At 49.4% G+C, this 12,759-nt stretch overlaps 1 protein-coding gene across 1 annotated transcript in view; it reads right to left on the reverse strand.

The window, feature by feature from the left end:
- Nucleotides 1-7,755: 7,755 nt before the first annotated feature.
- LOC141133504 (uncharacterized) overlaps nt 7,756-12,759 on the reverse strand; it is a 32,999-nt gene continuing 27,995 nt past the window's right edge. The window contains exon 5 of the mRNA XM_073622920.1: nt 7,756-9,307. Within this exon, the coding sequence (XP_073479021.1) occupies nt 9,177-9,307 (131 nt within the window). The 3' untranslated portion in view covers nt 7,756-9,176. The remainder of the gene's footprint in view (nt 9,308-12,759) is intronic.

The raw sequence follows: 12,759 nt of genomic DNA on the forward strand, positions 1-12,759 counted from the left end.
TTTTGGGATCGCTAGCACAAATTTTTCTGGTCAACTTTTTCAGGGGCCACTTGGGAGTGTGTGGCCCTCGGGCAGTATCACGGCACAGGAAGCGCTGAGTACTCCAGGAAACTCTGGATTCTTATCTATTTAACAGTACCTGCAGAGCGGGACTCCTCAATGCCTGTGTCCCGCAGTGGTCGGGCAAATTCTACCCCCATACAGGTCCCCATGAATATGAAGCATTGGCCCCAAAAATGGGTGTGGCCCCTGGGGGTCCTCTAATATCCCTGTACCAATTTTGGTGTCCCTGGGCACCATGGTTCGGCTACCACAGGGCCCTAAATTCAGTCTAGCTTGGCCCGCTATGTTAATCTATGGCGCAGTAATGGTTGGAAACTTTAAGCGGCCACAGCTCAGACCCAAAAGTGTCCGGACCCCCACAGCTCGAGCCCCTGGACATGTTTGGGGCCCAAGCTGTGGCCCCTCAAAGTTCCAGACTGCACTATAAATTAACATAGCCAAGCTAGCCTAAATTTAGGGCCCCCTTGGTAGCCAAACCACATTGCCCAGGAGCACCATGGTTTTTTTTTTTGGGGCCAATGCTTCATTTTAAGGGGGACCTGCATTGGGGGTAGAATTTGCCGACCACTGTGAGACACAGAAATTGTATTCATATATTTGGTCCATGTATGTATATATTCTCAATGCACAACTTTTTCATCCTCTATGGTTGCAGGGGATCTGTCACTGGTTGCGACTGACCCTTGAACATTATCTCCCTCAGCAATCAAGCTTACCCTGTGTCCTTGGACACCATTGCTTCTTTGCCTCTGATCCCCCGGGTGTTCCATGTTCACGTATGTGAATAATTAGGTGGGTTTGGTTATCTGATGAGTGGACAGATGTATGTCTTTTTCCTATATGCGTATTTATATATTTACCTTTGGTTCTTTCTTTTTCTTCTCTTTTATTCATCCCCACTTATTCTTTTCTGTTCATCTCTTCTTCACTCCTTCCCTTCCCCTCTCCCCCCTTCTTTTCCCCTCTTTTTCCCCCTTTTCCTTTCCTCCCCCCCCCCCCGGTTTACCCTCCCTCGCCCCTCCACCCACCCCCCCTTTCTCCCCACCTTTACCACCCCCCTTTTCTCCATTTATTTCTCCTTTTTCACCTTCCCTCCCTCTCCCCCCCTTCTTCTTCCCTTTTTTGCCTTCCACCCCCCCCCCCCCTTTTCCTCTTTTGATGTTTGTTCTTGTCCACAGACCACCAGTTATACCCACTGCTAGAACATTGTATTTTTTTGATTTTAGTTACTGCACCATCCAGTGCCTCCCCTGTCCGCCGTGGGGGGATTTACCTGCATTGGGTGCCTCTCTTTTGTGTTGTCCATTGGGCCTTCATTTGTAAGCCATGCATGACTATATAAATCTCTAATATTATTAAGTTTATTGCATAAACACATTTTTGACCATGTAACTATGAGATTGTATTTACTTTTGTAGATGTTTTATGGTTGACTCCTCCTGGACAAGCAGCCAAAGCTGCAAAACATGCAGAGGAATACGTCAGGGCATACATCTCAATTCCTCACAATACCTGTGAGGTTTACCTGTTCTTTGTGAACCATTTATATCAATTTTGCAACAATTGTTTATGTACTGCTGTACAAAATGTTTTTAATTATGTTTACCTTCTTAATAAATTGACATTCTATACTTACTTTGGCCTAATCCTTGGGTACCGAAATAGTCCTCAACTTTCGCAGTGCCGCGGGGCAAGTATGGAGCAGCCCCTGGCACACCCCCTTTCCAATATCCTAATACAAAGGATGATGGTACCCGCCCCTATCCTTAGACGTAACTAATTGAGGCAATATTCTATATTGTACATTGATGTACGCTGAATAAAGGTCCATGTAGTACTGTACACAACAATGAAAGGGAAATGATCACTAACACAGAGATAAACAAATAACACACAGAGTTCTTTAAAAATAGTTTAATTTAAATATTATAAGTACACTGAGGAGTGAGGAAACCTACTTACTCCAAACCAAAAAATAATTAGAAATTTCCCCCACCGCTGGCCACACACATGGATAGATCACCACCCCAGACTGACAACCCACAAAATAAAATACTGACACCTCAGACTGACCCCCGTCCAACTGAAACACCAGACTGAGCCACCGACACTAATACACGTCACCCCCAATATACAGACAATGATAACTGCTTGCTAGCGGCTTGCTTTTCCACCTCTAAGGCTGTTGGTGGGTTAAATTTGTGTCCTCCCACAATAGTAATAATACAGACTGTGAAATTGTGTATAACCTATTCTAATAATGCAGGCTGTAAAAATAGGTAACCCCCCTCTAATAATGCAGGACAGTAAAATAGCAATCCCCCCTCTTATAATACAGAGCAGACCAAGAAAATAGAAATCCCCCCTCTAATAATGCAGACCATGAAAATAGGGATCCCCCCTGTAATAATGCAGACCATGAAAATAGGGATCCCCCTCTAATAATGCAGGCCGTGAAAGTAGGTCCCCCCTCCTTATAATGCAGGCTGTGAAAATAGGTAACCCCCCTCTAATAATGCAGGACGGTAAAATAGCAATCCCCCCTCTTATAATACAGACCATGAAGATAGAAATCCCCCCTCTAAAAATGCAGACCATGAAAATAGGGATCCCCCTCTAATAATGTAGGCCGCCTGTGCCTCCCTGTGACATCCAGCCAACCTGTGCCAACCATCATGTGTCCCCTGTGCCATGCAGTTTGTGGCCCCCCTGTGACATCCAGCCAGTGCAGCCTGTGCCTGCCTGTGGCCCCCTGTGATATCCAGCCAGCCTGTGGCAACCATCGTGTGCCTTCTGTGCCATGCAGCCTGTGGCCCCCCGTAACACCCCAGCCAGCGTAGCCTGTGACATCCAGCCAGCCTGTGGCAACCATCGTGCCTCCCCGTGACATCCAGACTAGCCCCCCCGTGACATCCAGACTAGCCCCCCTGTGACATCAAGACTGCCCCCCGTGACATCCAGACTGGACCCCCCTGTGAGTGACATGCAGACTGCCCCCCCGTGTCATTCAGACTGCCCCCCCTGTAAGTGACATGCAGACTGCCCCCCCTGTCCCCCTTCCGTGACATGCAGACTGCCCCCAGTGACATGCAGACTGCCCCCCCCAGTGACATGCAGACTGCCCCCCCGACATGCAGACTACCCCCCCCGTGACATGCAGACTGCTCCCCCCTGTGACATGCAGACTGCCCCCCCCGTGACATGCAGACTGCTCCCCATGACATGCAGACTGCCCCCCCCGTGACATGCAGACTGCCCCCCCGTGACATGCAGACTGCCCCCCCCCGTGACATGCAGACTGCCCCCCCGTGACATGCAGACTGCCCCCTGTGACATGCAGACTGCCCCCCCGTGACATGCAGACCGCCCCCCCGTGAGATGCAGACCGCCCCCCCCCCCGTGACATGCAGACCGCCCCCCCGTGACATGCAGACTGCCCCCCCGTGACATGCAGACTGCCCCCGTGACATGCAGACTGCCCCCCCGTGACATGCAGACTGCCCCCCCGTGACATGCAGACTGCCCCCCCTGTGAAATGCAGACTGCCCCCCCTGTGACATGCAGACTGCCCCCCCGTGACATGCAGACTGCCCCCCCGTGACATGCAGACTGCCCCCCGTGACATGCAGACTGCCCCCCGTGACATGCAGACTGCCCCCCCGTGACATGCAGACTGCCCCCCCCGTGAAATGCAGACTACCCCCCAGTGACATGCAGACTGCCCCCCCAGTGACATGCAGACTGCCCCCCCAGTGACATGCAGACTGCCCCCCCCCCAGTGACATGCAGACTACCCCCCCATGACATGCAGACTGCCCCCCCTGTGACATGCAGACTGCTCCCCCTGTGACATGCAGATTGCCCCCCCCCCCGTGACATGCAGACTGCCCCCCCAGTGACATGCAGACTGCCCCCCCCAGTGACATGCAGACTGCTCCCCCCATGACATGCAGACTGCTCCCCGTGACATGCAGACTGCCCCCCCCTGTGACATGCAGACTGCCCCCCCGTGACATGCAGACTGCTTCCCCCAGTGACATGCAGACTGCCCCCCCGTGACATGCAGACTGCCCCCCCGTGACATGCAGACCGCCCCCCTGTGACATGCAGACCGCCCCCCCGTGACATGCAGACCGCCCCCCCGTGACATGCAGACCGCCCCCCCTTGACATGCAGACCGCCCCCCCGTGACATGCAGACGCCCCCCCCGTGACATGCAGACGCCCCCCCGTGACATGCAGACTGCCCCCCCGTGACATGCAGACTGCCCCCTGTGACATGCAGACTGCCCCCCCGTGACATGCAGACTGCCCCCCTGTAACATGCAGACTGCCCCCCCTGTGACATGCAGACTGCCCCCCCCTGTAACATGCAGACTGCCCCCCTGTGACATGCAGACTGCCCCCCCGTGACATGCAGACTGCCCCCCCTGTGACATGCAGACTGCCCCCCCGTGACATGCAGACTGCCCCCCCTGTGACATGCAGACTGCCCCCCCGTGACATGCAGACTGCCCCCCCCTGTGACATGCAGACTGCCCCCCCCTGTAACATGCAGACTGCCCCCCCGTGACATGCAGACTGCCCGCCCTGTAACATGCAGACTGCCCCCCCGTGACGTGCAGACTGCCCCCCCTGTAACATGCAGACTGCCCCCCCGTGACATGCAGACTGCCCCCTCCCGACATGCAGACTGCCCTCCCCCCGTGACATGCCTGTGACCCCTCGTCGTGTCCCCCACTGTCATGTATCTCGCTGTGTTTTCAGCCAATCCATCGGCGTATGAGGAGTTAATATAAGTCCGCTGTGTTCGTCGGCAGTAGCTCCAAGCTCAGTTTCTTTGGTCTGAAACCGGCGCATGCGCAGTAGCGGCAAGTCATACAGGATTTCACGACATACTAAATTTGCTGCGTGAGGGGAGACCGGAGAACAGAGCTGAAGGGGGGAGGAGCTGCTGACATCACCGGAGGGAGGAATGTCCCATGGAAGACCCCCCGCTGTGCCCCAGATAGGGGTCCTCCATGGGACTGAAGCCCCCCGCTGTGCCCCAGATAGGGGTCCTCCATGGGACTGAAGCCCCCCGCTGTGTCCCAGATAGGGGTCCTCCATGGGACTAAAGACCCCCCGCCGTGCCCCGGATAGGGGTCTTCCATGGGTCTGAAGATCCCCCGCCGTGCCCCAGATAGGGGTCCTCCATGGGACTGAAGACCCCCCGCTGTGCCCCAGATAGGGGTACTCCATGGGACTGAAGACCCCCCCGCTGTGCCCCAGATAGGGGTCCTCCATGGGACTGAAGACCCCCCGCCGTGCCCCAGATAGGGGTCCTCCATGGGACTGAAGACCCCCCGCCATGCCCCGGATAGGGGTCCTCCATGGGACTGAAGCCCCCCCGCCTAGCCCCAGATAGGGGTCCTCCATGGGACTGAACCCTCCCCGCCGTGCCCCGGATAGGGGTCCTCCATGGGACTGAAGCCCCCCGCCGTGCCCCGGATAGGGGTCCTCCATGGGACTGAAGACCAGCCCTGCCGTGCCCCAGATAGGGGTCTTCCATTGGACTGAAGACCCCCTGCCATGCCCCGGATAGGGGTCCTCCATGGGACTGAAGACCCCCCCGCCGTGCCCCAGATAGGGGTCTTCCATGGGACTGAAGACCCCCCGTCATGCCCCGGATAGGGGTCCTCCATGGGAATGAAGCCCTCCTGCTGTGCCCTGGATAGGGGTCCTCCAGGGGACTGAAGACCCCCGCCGTGCCCCAGATAGGGGTACTTCATGGGACTGAAGACCCCCCACCGTGCCCCAGATAGGGGTCTTCCATGGGACTGAAGACCCCCCGCCGTGCCCCGGATAGGGGTCCTCCATGGGACTGAAGCCCCCCCCGCCGTGCCCCAGATAGGGGTCCGTGGGCATTGATAGGTGACACTGGCAGGGGGTACTGGTGGGCACAGATGAGGCATAATTGCCTCTTCCTCTTCGGGACCGATGTCCCTTGCACATAAGCTGGTGATCAGATAGGTAAAAAAAACGATTACCGAGCTTTTGTTTACATCATGTGATCAGCTGTCATTGGCTGACAGCTGATCACATGGTAAGGGGCCGGGGCCATCCCCTTACTCGGATCGGTGATCACCCGAGTCTCAGTGACTCAGTGATCACAGCGTAGGGAGCGTGCACAGGGGAGTCCGTCATATGACGGCCTCCTGGAAATTCAGGTCCGGCTGTGGCCATCATTCGGCTATGGCGCGGACGTCAAGTGGTTAATGTTCTTCAGGCTCTTCTTCATATCTCTCTTTTTGCAGCAGTCATAACAAGGGGCCTTACTCTCCCCATTTTTTTTTTCTTTCCTGTTAATTCAATCATATGGATAATTTAAGCTAAACTTCCGGCACAAAAACCACCCACTGCAGGCTGCTGGCAGAAAACTACAGGAGGGGGCGGACACCAGACCAGTCACCTTGCACAAGGAGAGAGAGCAGCAGTGACCGGTCTTTAATGAATACTGCACAGATCAAAAAGAAATACACAAAGCACACCAAGATTCAAGGGGGAATACACATGACTCTTGTATTAAGAAAATGTGTGCACTTAACATTTAACATATAACTGGAAAAAGCAAGCAGTAAAAGTATATATATATATATATTCCTTCACGGTCCCCCTCCTGTGACTTCACCATTAATATCAACAACACAACCATTGGTCCCTCCACACATGCCAGGGTCCTGGGTGTAATCCTTGACTCTGACCTCTCCTTCAGCCCCCATATCCAATCACTGGCTAAATCCTGCCGCCTTAACCTCCGCAACATCTCCAGAATTCCACCCTTCCTGACTAATGACACCACAAAACAACTTATTCACTCCTTGATTATTTCCCGCCTCGACTACTGCAACTCTCTCCTTAATGGCCTACCCTTAAGCAGGCTATCCCCCCTTCAGTCTATTATGAATGCTGCTGCTAGACTAATACACCTCACTAATTGATCCGTGACTGCTGCTTCTCTCTGCCAATCCCTTCACTGGCTTCCCCTACCCCACCGTGTAAAATTCAAAATGCTAACCATAACATATAAGGCCATTCACAACATCGCCCCCATCTACATCACCAACCTCATCTGCAGATATCGCCCAAATCGCCCCCTCCGCTCCTCCCAGGACCTCCTGCTCTCTAGCTCCCTTGTTACCTCCTCCCATGCTCGCCTTCAGGACTTCTCCAGAGCCTCTCCCATCCTCTGGAATTCCCTGCCCCAGTATGTCCGATCAGCCCCTACCCTGTCCACCTTTAGGAGATCCTTGAAAACTCATTTATTCAGGGAAGCCTATCCCACAACCACATAACTGTCCCTGAGCCACCCCCATCAAATCATTCTTTGCAGCTATTACCTTTTGTACCACCACCCCCTCCCTTTAGAATGTAAGCTCTACGAGCAGGGTCCTCCTGTACCTTTTGTATTGAACTGTACTGTAATTGTGTTGTCCCCCTTATACATTGTAAAGCGCTGAGTAAACTGTTGGCGCTATATAAATCTCGTATAATAATAATAATAATAATATATATATATATATATATATATATATATATATATATATATATATATATATATATATATATATATATATATAAAACATGAAATAAAAATGTTTTAAATTTTTTTTCTTAAGTAAATAGGAACTAAGCATATGTATATTTAAAAAAATTTTATAAATAGTGAAAAAAGCACACATAAAACATAATTTTAGGGCCACTGTAGCCCTTAAAGTGAACCTGTGACCAGGCTATAGACAATCAAGTATTTTTTTTTCTTAATAAGCAGTCAAATAACTTTAACCACTTCAGCCCCGGAAGAATTTACCCCCTTTCTGACCAGAGCGTTTTTTGCGATTCAGCACTACGTCATTTTTTTCCCCACAAATAGAGCTTTCTTTTGGTGGTATTTGATCACCTCTGCGGTTTTTATTTTTTGCGCTATAAACAAAAAAAGAGCAACAATTTTGAAAAAAACACAATATTTTGTACTTTTTGCTACAATAAATATCCCCATTTTTTTTTTTTTGAAAAAAAGCTAATTTTTTTTCTTAGTTTAGGCCGAAATGTATTATGCTACATATTTTTGGTAAATAAAAACGCAATAAGCGTATTTTAATTGGTTTGCGCAAAAGTTATAGCGTCTACAAAATAGGGGATAGATTAATAGCATTTTTATTATTATTTTTTTTTTTTACTAGTAATGGCGGCAATCTGCGATTTTTATTGTGACTGCGACATTATGGCGGACACCACATTGGATAATTTTGACACATTTTTGGAACCATTGGCATTAATACAGCGATCAGTGCAATTAAAAATGCATTAATTACTGTAAAAATGTCACTGGCAATGAAGGGGTTAACACTAGGGGGGCGGTGAAGGGGTTAACTGTGTTCCCTGGGAGGTGATTCTAACTGAAGGGGGAGGGGACTGACTAGAGGAAGTAATGGATCGTGGTTCCTAGCTAATAGGAACACACGATCTGTCACTCCTGTCAGAACAGAACGGGGAAGTGTGTGTTTACATAAAGTTGTCCCTGTTCTGTGTCTCCTGGTCACGATCGCTTGTGGGCCGCGGTCATCGCAACCGTCGGCCACGAGCATCATTACCCCCGCTATCCGGACCCCGCGAACCAACGTACAGCTATGTGGTTTCGCGCAGGGGAGCCAACCTGCTGCAGTATAACTGCGGCGGCTGGTCCGGAAGCAGTTAAAATACACCCCCCCACTGACCTGTGTAGCTGCACCCACTGTGGAATAATTCCTCTTCAAAGGTCATAGCAGAAGCACTGCAGCCATTCAAGTCTTTTCTCTCAGCAGCTTGGCTTTTCCTGTGAACTTTGATCATGAATTACTCCACGATGGCTACAACTACATAGGCGAGTAAGGGTTTGTTTTAATGTTTTACTGTTTTTTTTTATAACATGTAAATGCAATAAGGTCCATAGCCTGGCCACAGATAAATTATATGGGCTAAGGATTCAATCATTACTCAACCCATTCGTAGCCACCAAAAATCTGGGCCATCTCTTTGATAAAAAGAAGGTGAGTCCGGTGTTTTCCTTGCTAATTATCCAGATTGAAGATGTCATCAGCTTTTCTTGATGTAGATAAGGGCCAGTATGAAGAGCGCAATGAGGAGGATGAATTTAAGCACAGAACAGGCCACTATTATGAGACTTTGTAGACACAGAGGTAATGTGGTGACACCTTCTGAAGGACCTAAAAGACAAAGGAGTAGATATTGAAGAAGAATTCTTATTGTTATATATATATATATATATATATGTTCCTTTATTTTTTACCATTTTCCATTTACCTATTGCATACCTCCCAACTTTTTGAGATGGGAATGAGGGACACCCAGTGGCGTTGCTAGGGGGTGGCTTTTGAGGCTATAGCCCCAAATCTGGTGCCCATAGCCCCGAGTCTCTGCAGGGGTCCCCAAGGGGAGGGGAGGCTCTCTGGGGACCCTGATGTAAGTAGGGGGGTCTCTGGGGACTCTGATGCAAGAAGGAGGCTCTCTGGGGACCCTGATGTAAGGGGGGGCTCTCTGGGGACCCTGATGTAAGGGGGGCTCTCTGGGGACCCTGATGTAAGTGGGGGGCTCTCTGGGGATATATACACACATGTATATTACTGTATATACATCTGTATGCCCACCCAAGCGTATGACTTTCTTTACTACACTGCTATGGGCTCTAGCCCCAGATCTTTTGTAGACCTAGCAACGCCCCTGGGGACACCTATCGGCAAAAGAATGCAGACATAGGACACACCCCTTGACATGCCACCTTAAAGGAGAATTGTACAAAAAAACAAGATTGGTTAAACCCACAAGTGCTTTTTTTACCAATACTGTTCCTTTATATTGGCTTTTGGAATTTACGCATGCAGCAATTTAGAAATTGGATGAAAGGTTTAGCACTGGGAAACACTTTTTGATAGATAAAAGGTGAATTTTATATACATCTATATAGATCAGACCAAAATGAGGGACAATTGAGGAGGAATGAGGGACAGAGGGACATTGTTCCAAATCAGGGACAGTTGGGAGGTATGCTATTGACAGCTGAAGAGTCTGACATGGCTGAAGCTCTTCAAGATACAAGATAGCAGACTAAAGCCACCAGAAAAGTAAATATAATACCTCTATTGCAGGGTTGACCCTTTTTGGGTTGGTCAACAGCACTTTTACTTTAAGGCTTAGGTTAATGTTGGGGAGCTAGCATTAGGGCTGCACTTTATGTTAGCTGATATGTAAAGTTGTAGGCTTCACGTTAAGGGTTGTTTTTAAAGCAGCGTTCCACCCAAAAGTGGAACTTCCATTATAAGCACTCCTCGCCCCCTTACATGTCACATTTGGCATGTGATTTTTTTTGGGGGGGGGGGAGCGGGTACCAAGTTTCTTCTTTTTTTACCTCAATAAAGTTTTATTGAAATACAGTGAACGCATTACATGAATACAATGCATAACAATGCACAAGAATGCAATATGTTATAGCTCTGATAGCCACAGATTGAGTTTGTTCATTTTACATTTATTGTATACAAAACAATAACCTGGCTGGGTGTCTCAATCATGACCGAGGGCCCATACTGTGTAGGTTTGTTCACAAAAAGAAAAAATGTGATTTAACGTAAAACTGTTATAACTATCGTATTTATCGGCGTATAACGCGCACCCCAAGTTTAGGAGGGAATTTTAAGGAAAAAAAACTTTTAGGAGGGAAGTTTAAGTTTAAAAAGCCGAGAACACTCGGGTATGTGTATCTGGGCTCCGACGAATCCCTGCAGTCTCGGCGCCATATTTGAATCTACACACGGCTGTGTATGTCGGCGGCGATTGCCGCGATCGCTCCGATCACGCAAAATCAGCGGGGTTCGGCCTATAACACGCACCCACGATTTTCCCCTGATTTTCAGGGGAAAAAAGTGCGTGTTATGTGCCGATAAATACGGTATTTTATATATTTAATTTAACCACTTGCCGCCCGCCATATAGCAAAATGACGGCTGCAAAGTGGTTTCAATACCCTGACTGGGTGTCATATGATGTCGTCAGGATATTGCGCCGCCGGGGGTGTGCATCGCGGTGATCGTTGTTGCAGGGTGTCAGACTCTTTACCACGTGATCAGGTATGTCCAATCACGGCTGATCACAATGTAAATAGGAAGAGCCAGTGATCGGCTTTTCCTCACTTGCGTCTGACAGACACTAGTAGAGGAGAGCCGATCGGCTGCTCTCCTGACAGGGGGGTCTGTGCTGATTGTTTATCAGCACAGCCCCCCTCAGATCCCACCCAGGACCACCAGGGAAGCCATCCACACTGGACCACCAGGTATGCCCCCCCCCCTAGACCCCCAGGGAAATACTAATCAGTGCCCATCGGTGCTGCCTTATCAGTGCCTGTCAGTGCTGCCTTATCAGTGCCCATCGGTGCTGCCTTATCAGTGCCCATCAGTGAAAGAGAAAACTTACTCTTTTACAAAATGTTTTAACAGAAACAAAAGCAAAACTTTTATTTTTTTCAAAATTTTCAGTCTTTTTTTATTTGTTTAGCAAAATATCAAAACCGCAGAGGTGATCAAATACCACCAAAAGAAAGCTCTATTTGTGGGAAAAAAAGGACATCAATTTTGTTTGGGAGGAACGTCACACGACCGCGCAATTGTTAGTTAAAGCGACACAGTGCCAAATAGCAAAAAGTGCTCTGGTCAGGAAGGGGGTAAAATCTTCTGGGGCTGAAGCGGTTAAGTAACCATGTATGGTTACTAGAAAAGATGTAGATATAGAGATAGTATATGTAAGATGAAAGAGAAAGTACCATATATACTCGAGTATAAGCCGAGTTTTTCAGCACATTTTTTTGTGCTGAAAATGCCCCCCTCGGCTTATACTCGAGTCAGGCACTTTTCTGCAGCACTATTTATAACCAAATTTGGGGCCCTGTATCTCGGGTCCACTTGGTGCTAGGAACCCCAAATTTGGTGTGCAAACCCAGTGGAACTAGCACTACAACATAGCTGGGGTTCCTAGCACCAAGTGGCCCCAAGATACAGGGCCCCAAGTTCGGTTCGGAAAATGTCATTCTCTGCTGCAGAAAAGTGCTTGACATTTTCCAAACTGAATTTGGGGCCCCATATCTCGGTGCCACTTGATGCTAGGAACCCCAGCTATGGATATGTTGTAGTGCCAGTTCCACTGGGTTTGCACACCAAATTTGGGGTTCCTATCACCAAGTGACCCCGAGATACGGGGCTCCAGAGACCCCAAATGTTGGCTGCAGCTAGGGGGCACCTAGGAACCCTTAACTACCGAGTTTGAAGTTTGGGGGACATATGGCTGAAAATGGGCACAGTGAGGCTGCAAATGGGCATTGTTGACCCTCTTTTCCACTTACAGTAGCTGTGCATTTCTCACCCTCGTCTTATACTCGAGTCAATAAGTCCCAGTTTTTTGTGGTAAAATTAGGTGCCTCTGCTTATATTCGGGTCGGCTTATACTCGAGTATATACGGTAAGTGGAAAGAGAAAGAGATGATTTAGATACACCATGAGATTGCTAGAAGTTTATCCACATTTCATGTATTCGTAAGGGCCTTAAACTCTTCAGAATATTTGTAGACCACCCGCACTCACCATAACTGTGCTCGGAATCAAGCAGAAGAGCC

Source organism: Aquarana catesbeiana, linkage group LG03 (assembly GCF_042186555.1).
Source record: "Aquarana catesbeiana isolate 2022-GZ linkage group LG03, ASM4218655v1, whole genome shotgun sequence".
NCBI lineage: Eukaryota > Metazoa > Chordata > Amphibia > Anura > Ranidae > Aquarana > Aquarana catesbeiana.